This window comes from Diaphorina citri, unplaced genomic scaffold (assembly GCF_000475195.1).
Source record: "Diaphorina citri unplaced genomic scaffold, Diaci psyllid genome assembly version 1.1 scaffold472, whole genome shotgun sequence".
NCBI lineage: Eukaryota > Metazoa > Arthropoda > Insecta > Hemiptera > Psyllidae > Diaphorina > Diaphorina citri.
In genome coordinates this window covers 103301-117013 of record NW_007377907.1, presented here as the reverse complement: position 1 = coordinate 117013, position 13713 = coordinate 103301, and the positions used below count along the sequence as shown (strand labels likewise).

The window sequence follows — 13713 nt, the reverse complement described above, 5'->3', positions numbered from 1 at the left end:
CTGAAAATTTTCATTTTTCTTTTATTGAAATACTAAAAGTTAACGCACATACTCCCGTCCTCTCTCTCTCTCTCTCTCTCTCTCTCTCTCTCTCTTTATCCCTCTCTTCTTTTTTTTTCCTCTCTCTCTCTCTCTCTCTCTCTCTCTCTCTCTCTCTCTCTCTCTCTCTCTCTCTCTCTCTCTCTCTCTTTATCCCTCTCTTCTTTTTTTTTCTTCTTCTTCTCTCCATTTTCTTCAATTTCCTTTTCCTTTTATCTTCCATTTTCTTCCGAGTTCTCTTTCCTCTTTAATATTCTCTGCTTTCCCCTCATACCTCCCTTGTCTCGATTTTATTTAATATTTTCTGTGCCTTTTATTATTTCAGAGAGAGAGAGAGAGTGAGTGCGAGAGAGAGAGAGAGAGAGAGAGAGAGAGAGGAGGAGGAGGGAGAGAGAGGGAGAAGTAGAAGATCCTCTGAAATTGACAAAATGGACTACCTTGAGAAGCCTCTTGAAACAAAGTTTGTTCTAATCATACATTTTTTGCTTTCCAAAATACGTTGGTATATTCTCAAAATTTACAACTAACTACTAACTAGCCCTCATTAATATGATCCCCCCCCCCTTAGGCGCTTTAACACTACGGACAGTAGGTAACGTTCGCGTTTCATCTTCGGTAGTTCATTGAACTTTTAATTAATTACCCATCCCATTTCTCTGTTTTCAGAAATCGAGCTGGACGGATTGGGTTCGGACGAGACGTGCACGACGATAGGCGACAATAGCAACCCGGGATCGAACCTGGAACCCGAGGATGACCAGGCGAGGTTGAGACTGAAACGGAAGCTGCAGAGGAATCGAACCTCGTTCACCAACGATCAGATCGACAACTTGGAAAAAGGTGAGCTAGGTAAGCTTAGGCTCGATTATTAGGTGTTTCCATGCTTATTATAGGTCCGTTCCCAGAACCGTTTGGTTGGGTGGAAGAGCTCACTGTGTGAGAATTCTTCCATAAAGCCTTAAAAAATCAAAAGCTTTCCAAAGTAATTTTTTTATTACTTTCTTTTAAGTGGCAGGGTTCTCCTGGTTTAATTATTTATTCAACACCTACTTATACTGTCTTACCCTCATAGGTACACAAAAATCCCAGTCAGAGGCTTAGGTGTAGGGGCAAACAACCCTAAAGGAGCTTCTACCCATAGGTACTTAACCTAACACTTGAAAGAAAAAAAAAGTTACGGTATATACCTATAACAGTGAAGACATTTATTTAATAGTGACGGAGGTTTTAAGTAATTATTTATTCAACACCTACTTATACTGTCTTACCCTCATAGGTACACAAAAATCCCAGTCAGAGGCTTAGGTGTAGGGGCAAACAGCCCTAAAGGAGCTTCTACCCATAGGTACTTAACCTAACACTTGAAAGAAAGAAAAAAGTTACGTATATACCTATAACAGTGAAGACATTTATTTAATAGTGACGGAGGTTTTAAACAAAGTATCATGTGGTATCAGTTACGAATTGTGTTATTTTTGCTTTGTTTATTACAGAATTTGAGCGGACACATTACCCGGACGTGTTTGCTAGAGAGAGATTGGCGGCCAAAATAGGATTACCCGAAGCTAGGATACAGGTAAGGAAGGCTTTATTTATTGTTACTGAATGAGTTTGACGTCACTGTACACTGTATAACTGCCGGAGTGGGACGGAAATGAGCCAGAAGCATCACCCTTTTGCCCAGGTGGCCACTCATCCAGATACCAAAAGCACACAAAGTTGCTTAACTTCAGTGATCCATTGGAAACTGGCGGAAAACTCACACTCCCACCCGGACGTGTTTGCTAGAGAGAGATTGGCGGCCAAAATAGGATTACCCGAAGCTAGGATACAGGTAAGGAAGGCTTTATTTATTGTTACATTTATTGTTACTGAATAAGTTTGACGTCACTGTACACTGTATAACTGCCGGAGTTGGACGGAAATGAGCCAGAAGCATCACCCTTTTGCCCAGGTGGCCACCCATCCAGATACCAAAAGCACACAAAGTTGCTTAACTTCAGTGATCCATTGGAAACTGGCGGAAAACTCACACTCCCACTATCCTCTGTTCTCAGGTTTGGTTCTCTAATCGTCGCGCTAAATGGAGGCGCGAAGAAAAGCTGCGCAACCAGCGACAACGCGGGAGCGCAGATCCAACCCAGGCGCCTAACAATAACAACAACAACATTGTCAACAATAACAACAACAGTAGCGATGGGTGCACTCCGTCTCCAGGTTCTCTAATCGTCGCGCTAAATGGAGGCGCGAAGAAAAGCTGCGCAACCAGCGACAACGCGGGAGCGCAGATCCAACCCAGGCGCCGAACAATAACAACAACAACATTGTCAACAATAACAACAACAGTAGCGATGGGTGCACTCCGTCTCCGTGAACTCATTCGACCAGTATCCAAGCTGGTTCCCCTTCCTGTGTCATAACTCCAAGTTATGTATCAAATTATGTAAATAATGTTCTTTCTATACCTTTGGTATTATTTAGTTAAAAGTTTGATTTTTTCCGTCTCCGACCCGGATGTCTAGTTTTCCGGCGTCCAATGGCATGAGTAGTTATCCGGCTATGCCTACCCCTATCACTATGGGGCCGGACTCGTATGGGTAAGTTTATAACACGTTACCGGCCCTGAGTTGAACTATTACCGGTTATCGGCCCTATGGACATCTTAGGCTCTGTGCTAAATGCCTTATACCGCGGGCCTGATAATTGTTTTGTCAAATAGACTCAGATTGAGGGGGAAAGAAAGTTAGCATACTGTTAGCACACTGGGGCTAACTTTGATAATGTCCAAATTCTCTTACATGTCGATTATGCTCTCAGGAAGCTGTATGTGTGGTCTGATGAGGGTGTAAACGCAGACCATAATACCTATATGAGCAGAGCTCACGAATAAACTAGCTCCTAAACCGGGGGGTTTCCTTTCAATTTTCTTCTTTTTTTATGTTTCTCCCCTTCTCTTTTGTTTATTTTTCTTTATATTTCTCTCCTATTCCGTTTTTCCTTCTTTCTTCGAATTAGTGCTGTATTTGGTAAATGTTTTCCTTTCTTCTTCTTCTTTATGTTTCTCCTCTTCTCTTTTATTTCTTTTTCTTTACATTTCATTTCTTTCCCCTCTTGTTTCTCAGTTTCTTTACTTTTTCTCGAATATTTTTCTTGAAAATTTTCTTCTCCTCTCTCTTTCCTCTCTACATCTGGCTCATCCCCTCTCCTCTTCTACATAATATGATGTGTATTTATCTGTAAGCACTTGTACATAGTGCCTGTTGCTGCAGATGATGTCATTTCAGTGTTCATGCCAGATGCTGGAATATTTTCCATTGTGTTGAGTGGGAGTATTGGCTGAATACTGCCAGTTTTTACTTACTAGCTTGTTTTGCTTCATTTGGTGTTGTAATATTACACATAATATGATGTGTATTTATCTGTAAGCACTTGTACATAGTGCCTGTTGCTGCAGATGATGTCATTTCAGTGTTCATGCCAGATGCTAGAATATTTTCCATTGTGTTGAGTGGGAGTATTGACTGAATACTGCCAGTTTTTACTTACTAGCTTGCTTTGCTTGATTTGGTGTTGTAATATTACGGTTCAATGTGATTTTCATTCATTTTTATCTTGTAAATTTTCAAGTTCCTTATCATTAATCCTAGCTTGCCTGTGAATTCTTAGAACTAAAATTTGCACCAGGCTTTTTCATTAATAAGTGGTGATGTTAAAAAGTGTTGTTGCTGTAGTTGTTAGTATGCTTATGGCTGTAGGAGAAGATGAGTTGAAATGTGGATGAAAAATAACCTTGGGGTTTAGTGAAGAGTTTGGGGACACTTATCTTGTATAGCTAATACTGTACCTACTGATAACAGAGGCCAGTAAAAAAAAAAGAGTTGAAAGAAAAAACATAATGTGGATGAAAAATAACCTTGGGGTTTAGTGAAGAGTTTGGGGACACTTATCTTGTATAGCTAATACTGTACCTACTGATAACAGAGACCAGTAAAAAAAAAAGAGTTGAAAGAAAAAACATTTCAAATGAAAGAGGTAGAATGTTGAATAACTAACAGATGAAGAGTCATAATAGATCTAGTTGTGATAAGTGACCAAGAGTATTTAGTCGAATTTAGGGACAGTCAGTTGAATCAGTGAGCTATTTTTTCCAATGTTATTAGAACTATCAGTGAGCTATTTTTTCCAATGTTAAATAGTTAATTAGAACAAAAGCTCTAAAACCGCTCTCTGATCATTTCAAGATCTTCTAATGTCAAATGAAAGAGGTAGAATGTTGAATAACTAACAGATGAAGAGTCATAATAGATCTAGTTGTGATAAGTGACCAAGAGTATTTAGTCAAATTTAGGGACAGTCAGTTGAATCAGTGAGCTATTTTTTCCAATGTTTCCAATGTTAAATAGTTAATTAGAACAAAAGCTCTAAAACCGCTCTCTGATCATTTCAAGATCTTCTAATATTCTAATCAAATGAGTTCTAAACAACAACAAAAAGTTTTAACCTGGATCTAAGTTCACCGAAAAGTTTTCCGAAATTTCTGGTAGGTAATGAACTTCTAATAAGTTTTAGTTAATTCAAGGGCTCTTCATGGACTCATTCATGGAAAGTTATTTTTGGTTTCTGCTCTTGAAATTCTTAGGAAACCTTAGTGAATGTATTAGCACTGATGTGCAGTAGGTATATTCCCAGGAATAAACACAAAAATTTGAGCTAGGTGTTTTACTGAACAAAACTTGACATAGGTAGGTATGTTCCGCTTCCATATGTATGTTTGATTTTGTAGGTACATACTTGATTATTAAGATACGAGGATAATAATTCATATTCCGAGTGTTTTCTTTTCTTTTAAACTCTTCATCCACAGCACCTCAAGTATCCATGGATCCGACTGATTTTAATAGGTAGGTAGGTAGGTATTTGGACAAAATTCAGCAGACCTGAACTCAACAGGGTTAGAGAATTTAACTTACAAGAGTCCTTACCTAGGTACAACCCGGAAAGAATCCTCAGTCCTCAGAAAAAGGTACAATAACTTGTGACAATTATGAAAATTGAAAGATCGTAAGTTAGTAATAATGCAAATCACCCGAATTTACCTTTACTTTCGCAGAAGAGAAAACCATTTTGGTCCGTTCAAATTTGAGCTTCACTTTCAAATAGTTGTAACGAATGTCGTAGTAAGTTAGTAATAATGCAAATCACCCGAATTTACCTTTACTTTCGCAGAAGAGAAAACCATTTTGGTCCGTTCAAATTTGAGCTTCATTTTCAAATAGTTGTAACGAATGTCGTGAAGTTTTCAACCTTCTTGGAGGCTACCGTAGTCTGAAGTCTGTGCTACCGTAGTTGTGTACAGCGCTCAAATGAGCTAGCGGAGAAATGTTGAACCATATTTGTTTTCACTTTTCGTTTTGCAGGTTTTGCTTCTCGTAAAACGTAAAATAGATTTTCTCAAGGATTATTGGATTAATTAAAATTAATTGAATTTTTTAAAGCGATTGCACCATAGTTACATTACAAGTGGTTTTGACATTCGCCCTACTAATTGGTGGACCCACTTATTGGTGTGACTTCCTTAGGTACCTACCTACCTAACTATACCTACCCACATACAAAGAGCAAGTCGAGATCACAAGGCTGAGTGCAACTCGCTATAAATATGCTATAATTATTACAAGCACAGAGTCGAAAGGTCTTGACTCTGTTAGATATTAAACCTGGTGTTTTTGCTGTGGGAAATGGGAAAATAAGTACCTACCGACTAATCCATTTAAACCCACCCCCTCCCCCACCGTCCATCCATTGATCATTTATAAATTTCCTATCCAATAATAAACAAAAATACTTTAGTAATAGAAAGTGATATCAATAAAATTAACAATACCCCTGGTCAAGAGATTCCTGATCGTTAGCTGCATGTATTTACTTGGCTCAAACTTACTTAATTTTGGGATATAAGATGATAATAACATGTTGTACTTAAGTAAATACTGATACATATTTCTAACTTAAATTTATTATTTCTCTAGCTGGCAGTTTTCAAAGGGTTCTCTCTGCTTTTAAAGACCAAGCACAAGTCCTCACGATGGTTGACTGCGGTTCAGGACGAGCCAGCCACTTTAACATGGCTAGAGCTTGAGACCATCACCCCGGTGTATAGCAGATACAAACGATACCTTTTCTTTATTCTTCTATTGCTATTGCCACTCGGCGAAAGCTAAAGCCGCTAAAACAACAACAGCACACTGTACATAACTATGTAAATAAATTAACTATTTTTGTAAATAATCAAGGTATATTTTATATTAAAATAAAGGTCAATCTTATGAAGAGATAGACAAATACATCTTGTTAAAAAAATAAAACAACAGCTGTTTTTATTATTATTTTTTGGTTAAGTCGAAGTTTTATATCAGGTACCTTCTGAATTACCTACGTACTTACTGACGTATGTCGTTCTACTACCTACTACTACAATACCTACCTTTGATTCAATTTCCACTGATGCTATTTTTCCTTATGTCTATACTTACTTACTTGAAACTAAGTTTCAGATTGATTTAAAATTGGGTGTAGACTGCAGAAAAATTAACAGCTTTAAATAAAAATAATAATTAACATTTACACAAAACTTGGTTGGTGATAAAAACAACTTAGGTACGAGTACATACGTGGCCTTACTTACATGACATAATTATGTGCAATGTGCATCAAGCCAAATGGCCTAGTGCTTTACCTTGCCTAGGTCCAAAGTCAGTACGAAGCTAATGTCTTGAAAACATTTTACTTAATGCCTCCGTTTTTTAAGGAGAGATCGGGTTTTTCTTAATATGAAATGTTAGTGATCCTTTGGGAAAATCTGTGGTTCATGATTCACAAATTTCAAGATTGTCAAGTCATCCTACGTTGTCTTGGTAAGCAAAAGTTTACTGAATTACTTCTTTTAGTAACTTCCTTGCTATTCCCTGTCACTCTTTAAACAAATAGAAAGTACGGAAAGTTACATCTCTTTCTCACCATGTAAATATCTCACCCTGGAGCTTTCGAAAATCTATGTATATGAAAACAATCCACAGCCTCAGAAGCTACCTTTGTTGTATTTACAACACAACTGCTGTTTGTATAGGGGGAAAAAGACGGTCCACATACACAAAATTTAGTACATAATGTGTAATATCATGGGTATATTTATATCGGTCACCTGGTCCAGGAATTCAATATATGAGACCTTGTTTAGACTGCTGGAGTAAAGGGACTTTTCAATCTTATTCGGGCAGGATAAACAAGGTATATTCTTTTTTTTTTTTTTTTTTTTTTTAAATGGGAGAAAACATTCAGAAAAGTCATAGGTCACATGATGTAGGTACATATTAATGTTAGGTAAGGTTCAGATGTGAGCAACTATAAAAAAACAGGAAAGGGGCACTTTGTTAAGTGTTTATCACAATACCATTTTTATTTTATTTTCCAATGAGCAAACAATAATATTGTATTAAGTCATTTTTTTTAGTTATGTAGTTCCATTATTTGTAAGAGGTTTTTGGGGTCATATCATACATAGTTTTACATGTCATACTTAGGTTTTACCCGTTGATTTGTTAAAAAAAAAATAGTTGTTAGGAAAAATGTAATTTTATTCAGTAATAGTCAGAATCTATTGGTTTCAGATGAGAGACATATTATTTACAGATTTTATATTTTTATTGTATTTTAAATAAACAACAGAATATACTTTACGATTGTTTTTCATTTATACCCTATAAATATTGCTGTTTCTTTCTTAAGGAAAAAATCTAAAGTAGGTACTTACTTTATACATAGAATTTTACCTTACATAGATATAAGGTAAAATTCTATGAACCACTCGATCTAATGGTTACGGTTCTCTTTTTTGGGGTCCGGAATTTGATTTATTTTTATTAAATTTACAAAGGTAACTACCATTTACTGGTTATTCGCGGTTTCTGCGCTAACTGAAAGACGGTAGTGACGGTACCTACTATTTAAAAATTCGCGCTCAAAATATTGGCTGCATTGTTTCGCATGTGTATCCGTATGCAGTAAGCTCTAGCCCTCATTGGGGAATCGATCGTGTAAACGCGGCGTTCAAAACTACGGTAGCCTTCCAAAAAGTAAACATTTTTATCACACGTGCTTTTGTTTATTTTTTGAATAGGAATTTTTTTTTAGTTTTTTAACTTTTTTACTAGATTTTTGGAGTTGAGAAAATCCAAGAAAACTGCAGATTTATTACCTGAAGAGTTATGTGTCCTTTGGAATGGTCTTCTAAATTGCCTTGATTGATTCACAGAACCCCCTCAAATCCTTGGTTCCAAGTAAGTAAACTAAAAGCAAGGCCCAGAAAACCGCATAGGTACTCAAAATTACATGTACTAAGTAGCAAGAAAGAAGGTTCCTGGCTGAACACACTGTGAACCTTGCTCAGGTTTATCTAGTCAAAATTGTGTAAGTTCTAACATGGACAATGATGGTACCTAACTTACACCTAACTATAATAAGTACCTATTCACAAGTTTACCCAACCTTTTGATTTCAAATGGTACATAATACAATACTTTATTACTTTAAACCTTAAATTTCCTTTCTTTCTCCGGTTTCTCCCTCCTTACAGCACTGAATTAAAATGGGATTGACCAAACAATATTTGCGTTATGTCCATGAAGGAAGTTTCAACATCATAGCAAGTCCCAATTGCAATGTAGTGTTTGTTACTTTGAAAAATCAAGAAGGAAGATTCTTAGCAACAGGAGCCTCTGAAGATGTTATTATTTGGGACTTACGTTTGGCAGAGAAGGTGAGTACGCTCTTCCGATCTAATAATTTAAAAAAAAAATGTGGTTTGATAATCTAATTTTATTTTCTTATCAGTTAATGAATAAAACTTGAGTGATTTCGACCCTAGGGATCTAACGTCTCATTTTTCTTCTTTTAATTCTGTCCTATATTTTCCCATTCCTTTATAGGACCAAGAAAAACAAGTGTATCAAAATATTAATACCAATCCATGGGTTTATTTTCTGCTGATTCCAGATTCCCAGGAAGTTAGTTCGCGATGGCAAATACCAACTCCGCTGAAACCCAGACCAATGGTGGGCCTCAGTTCCAGACCATTAACAAACTATGGGAGTTTCCCATTATCAGCTCTGCTTGGACACAATCTTCAGGTAAGATCTGTCATGGGTCGCAGAGGTGCAAAACCAAAGGTGCTTTTAGCCAGCCTAGTTAGCTTGGAAGTCGCGTCTGCTTTGTAAGTGCTGGGTTGATTCTCGCCATGGTGATCTTTATCTTAAACGGCCAAGGTTCTTTCTCGGAACGGCTGTTTTTAGTACAATAAAAGTAGACACAAAATGGGGTGTTAGAAGTGAAAAATGTGTGCCTACCTGAAACTTTTAGAATAATTTTGTATTAGCACACCCATATCTCTACTAGTCTCTAACGATTCCTGACAGGGAAGTCTCGTTTTTTTCCGCCAAAAAGGACCGCGAAAAAATGCTTTTTTCTGGCTCAGTCTCATTCTGGCAGGATAAACAAGGTATATTTTCTTCTGTTCTATTCTTTTTTACATTTCGAAGAATAACTCGAGAACTTCAAAGGTTATTGCTTATTCCCATCAAATTTCACAACTTTGTTTCTTCTTTCCTCCGCAGGTCTCTACAATCGCGTCAAGGAATGCAGTCCCCTCTTGAACAACGCTCTGACTACTGCCGAGTCCACAGTCCAATTTGCTGCAGCCACCGCTAGTCCCACAGTCCAGAAGTTCCACGCTCCCCTCAGTATGGTGGACCAGACACTGACTCGAGGACTGAACAGTCTCGAGCAAAGAGTCCCCATTGTCAAAGCCGAACCTGCTGTGGTAAGTGGCTGATTTTTTCAAGAGGTAGGAAAGGTCCCGAAAGCACTAAGAGACTAAGGTATGCAAAAGTGCGTTTTTTTCCAATTGTTAACGGATCTTAATATGTATAAATATATTTTTTTATTAATTTTAAATCTTTTTGTTTTAGTATTTTGTGCTCTTTGTAATCTTACTGAAAATCACTATTTTTTCAGCTTTACGAGGGAGCAAAGAGCTATATCACAGCCAAGGTGACAGATGTCAGACAAAACATGTCGGTCCGCTCTCTCAAAGAAGTCTGTGCTACCGTAGTTGTGTACAGCGCTCAAATGAGCTAGCGGAGAAATGTTGAACCATATTTGTTTTCACTTTTCGTTTTGCTTCCCGTAAAATAGATTTTCTATTTTTCTCAAGGATTATTGGATTAATTAAAATTAATTGAATTTTTTAAAGCGATTGCACCATAGTTACTCAGAGTTGACAGAGTATTTTCTCCGAAGTCTTTCGCAATCAGAATTCAACCAGTTTATTATCTAAGGTAAGATTAACCTATTTATTATCAGCTTTATGTGGATTGTACTTTGTCCCTTTCAAGTTTAGAATGTTAGGTGATGGCTATAAAAGAAAATTCCAGAAAGCAGTAGACACCTGTAGAATAAAACATATGACCCTCATAGAACATAACTAGGGAACTACCTTCCTGAAAAACATACCTATTGAAAATAACATTTCCAAAGCAAAATAGTGCACAGACGAGCAGGCAAGCATATTACATGCATAATGTAATACTGTTACATGGTTGAAACTTGAAGTGAAGGATAGATTGGACAAACCAGTTTATTATCTAAGGTAAGATTAACCTATTTATTATCAGCTTTATGTGGATTGTACTTTGTCCCTTTCAAGTTTAGAATGTTAAGGTGATGGCTATAAAAGAAAATTCCAGAAAGCAGTAGACACCTGTAGAATAAAACATAAATGACCCTCATAGAACATAACTAGGGAAATACCTTCCTGAAAAATATACCTATTGAAAATAACATCTCCAAAGCAAATAGTGCACAGACGAGCAGGCAAGCGTATTACATGCATAACGTAATACTGTTACATGGTTGAAACTTGAAGTGAAGGATAGATTGGACAGTATTACACAGGTACGAGGTACCTAACATTAATTTGAGGTGGACATAAGCATACTGACAACCTGTGAATAAACAGAGAGCTACATTCCAATACCAAAACAAAGTGGAAGTAACTGAAGTATGTACCTACTCAGTGATGATTAATACCAAGATCATAAAATTATTGTTTATTTTTCTTCTTCACACAAGTGTATAATGTGAGTACATAATATGATGTGTATTTATCTGTAAGCACTTGTACATAGTGCCTGTTGCTGCAGATGATGTCATTTCAGTGTTCATGCCAGATGCTAGAATATTTTCCATTGTGTTGAGTGGGAGTATTGACTGAATACTGCCAGTTTTTACTTACTAGCTTGCTTTGCTTGATTTGGTGTTGTAATATTACGGTTCAATGTGATTTTCATTCATTTTTATCTTGTAAATTTTCAAGTTCCTTATCATTAATCCTAGCTTGCCTGTGAATTCTTAGAACTAAAATTTGCACCAGGCTTTTTCATTAATAAGTGGTGATGTTACAAAGTGTTGTTGCTGTAGTTGTTAGTATGCTTATGGCTGTAGGAGAAGATGAGTTGAAATGTGGATGAAAAATAACCTTGGGGTTTAGTGAAGAGTTTGGGGACACTTATCTTGTATAGCTAATACTGTACCTACTGATAACAGAGGCCAGTAAAAAAAAAAGAGTTGAAAGAAAAAACATATAAAAATATAACAACTGGGCTCTATACAAAGTAGATTTGCATGGAAGGGACCTACCTTGAAATGTTTTCATCATAAATGCCTTCTTTAAGTCCTTTAATATGTTTTATAATCAGGTGAGGCTATTCTAATGAAGCCAAGGCCATTGTTTAGATTACTTGTTAGTATGTCTGTAGGTACCCAGGAGATAAGTAATATACCCAAAATAATTTTGTCAGTTAGAGCACTTGGACTTTATTATTCAAATAATATAGGTATAATTATTATTTTGAGCATTACTTAGTTGACTAGTTTTTAGTACCTACTTTTACATTTAAAGTACAGTAAGAAGTGAATTATTTCAGTTATTTGATTTTAATTTCAAGTAGGTACCTACTTTAGAAACTAGTGTAGGCAGATACTTAGGTAATTACTTTTTTTCTTGCTTTCTCTGCTTGGATAAGTGTCACCCTAGAATTTGACAATACCTACATACCTACGTACTTGTGGATACATAATTTTAAACCCCAACAAGAGACATGGCCTGACATGGATTGTGTTGTTTTCCTTCACTTCTAGGTTTATAAGTTTTGAGATATTTGGACTTCCTAACGAAAGAGTATGGATAATATCCACTGGATATGGCTTGTGTTTTAAGTAACCTTCATCTGTAAACCTGCTTGGCTCTACTTTATCACTCTTGTGATTTAACTTTGCATTAGTCAGAAGCATGAATTATCCACTGTAGTTTTGAAAGCCAGTAATTTATAAAGTATCCATCCAAAATGGCAACCTCGTATTTGATCGTCGAGAAGAAATCTTCGGAAATAAGTTCTATTTGGAAGAGTGTTCATATTGTCCTGTACCTCCTATGTGCCATTGCGAGCATGATGTTGAGTGATAGCATGGGAACCATATGGTCCCAGTTTGATATGAACTGCATTCTCAATTCAAACCTCATGTTTAAATCAGTCAATGGTTCGGAAGAGATGTCGTGTAACATTGACGTTGTTCAGACCAAGTGGAGTAAGAACTATGCAGATTGTAACACTCACTTCATGATATACTTACTCCTGTTTTGTGCCAGTGTCATCATGCTTACCTATTTCATCTTCCTCAACATTGGAACTCATTCAGCCACCTCTCAAATGACCAGTTCCTGGCGAATCCTCTGGATTGCGACTCTTATCAACATCATAGCATTTATTGTAGCCACAGTGGATGCACGCTCTGTTATCAAATCAGTTCTAGCACTTTGTAGATCCTTGCCGGACGCTCATTTGCCCAAGATGCTTCCATGTTCAACAGATTGTTTGATTTTCAATGACATAGACCAGAGCTTTCTGTCTACGAGTTTTAACATCCTCGCTATTATCCCATGGTTTAACGTGGTACTCTGGGGTGCGAGTCTTGCCTGGTGCATCATTAGAATTCTGTGCCATCCAGATTTCTCGGTGTACAGAGTTTCTGAAGTCGAAGAAATGGATGAAGTGAAAACAATGACACCTTCTACTTCTGAAGAGAACCATATGCCCTCCACATCTCAAGCTGTGGATTAACAAAACAGTCATGTCACGAGATTATCATACAACTTCAGGATAATGGGCCTAGTGCCTAAGTATTTCCTTTCTCAATTATAAATTTTCATCGAGATTTGTTTCCTACTTACGGTGATATAAACAACTCTTGGAAAATACCTATTGAGAAAAAATGGGGGAGGAATGAGTGAATCTCTTATTGGTCATAATTACAAATTATACCTACAATATTTCAATGTATAGTTGCTTATCTTCTTGTATTTTTATTATTTGTAAAGAAAAAATTGTAAATAAGTAGGTAGGTATGTACTTTTATGTTGCCTCCCTGGTCAAGAGATTCCTGATCGTTAGCTGCATGTATTTACTTGGCTCAAACTTACTTAATTTTGGGATATAAGATGATAATAACATGTTGTACTTAAGTAAATACTGATACATATTTCTAACTTAAATTTATTATTTC

General features: G+C 36.6%; 3 protein-coding genes and 2 long non-coding RNA genes across 13 annotated transcripts in view; 4 read left to right on the top strand and 1 right to left on the bottom strand.

The window, feature by feature from the left end:
* LOC103509187 (paired box protein Pax-6) overlaps window positions 1–2888 on the top strand; it is a 33772-nt gene extending 30884 nt beyond the window's left edge. Inside the window, exons 3-6 of the mRNA XM_017444065.1 lie at window positions 706–879; window positions 1533–1615; window positions 2097–2256; window positions 2857–2888. Coding sequence (XP_017299554.1) covers window positions 706–879; window positions 1533–1615; window positions 2097–2256; window positions 2857–2888 — 449 coding nt within the window. The remainder of the gene's footprint in view (window positions 1–705; window positions 880–1532; window positions 1616–2096; window positions 2257–2856) is intronic.
* Window positions 2889–3461: 573 nt separating this feature from the next.
* LOC103509174 lies at window positions 3462–13624 on the top strand. Of its 9 annotated transcripts, none has more exons than XM_008473769.3 (2): window positions 3462–3772; window positions 12292–13624. In XM_008473769.3, the coding sequence occupies exon 2, from the start codon at window positions 12498–12500 to the stop codon at window positions 13269–13271; it is 774 nt and encodes a 257-aa protein (XP_008471991.1). In that variant the 5' UTR covers window positions 3462–3772; window positions 12292–12497; the 3' UTR covers window positions 13272–13624. The 9 variants fall into 9 exon arrangements, with proteins under 9 accessions (XP_008471991.1, XP_026679372.1, XP_017299563.1 ...); XM_026823571.1 differs by lacking the exon at window positions 3462–3772 and adding an exon at window positions 11250–11423; XM_017444074.2 differs by lacking the exon at window positions 3462–3772 and adding an exon at window positions 11250–11430.
* Window positions 3603–4050, bottom strand: LOC113467410. The gene is made up of 2 exons (XR_003391497.1): window positions 3953–4050; window positions 3603–3828 (listed from the first exon to the last, which is right to left on the bottom strand). It is a non-coding gene; the product is annotated as an uncharacterized LOC113467410 (long non-coding RNA).
* Window positions 9067–10230, top strand: LOC103509186 (lipid storage droplets surface-binding protein 2). The gene is made up of 3 exons (XM_008473780.3): window positions 9067–9224; window positions 9708–9913; window positions 10108–10230. The coding sequence occupies exons 1-3, from the start codon at window positions 9113–9115 to the stop codon at window positions 10228–10230; spliced, it is 441 nt and encodes a 146-aa protein (XP_008472002.1). The 5' UTR covers window positions 9067–9112.
* The window catches only part of LOC113467407, a 5633-nt gene continuing 2189 nt past the window's right edge, over window positions 10270–13713 (top strand). The window contains exon 1 of the long non-coding RNA XR_003391494.1: window positions 10270–10430. This is a non-coding gene — a long non-coding RNA (uncharacterized LOC113467407). The remainder of the gene's footprint in view (window positions 10431–13713) is intronic.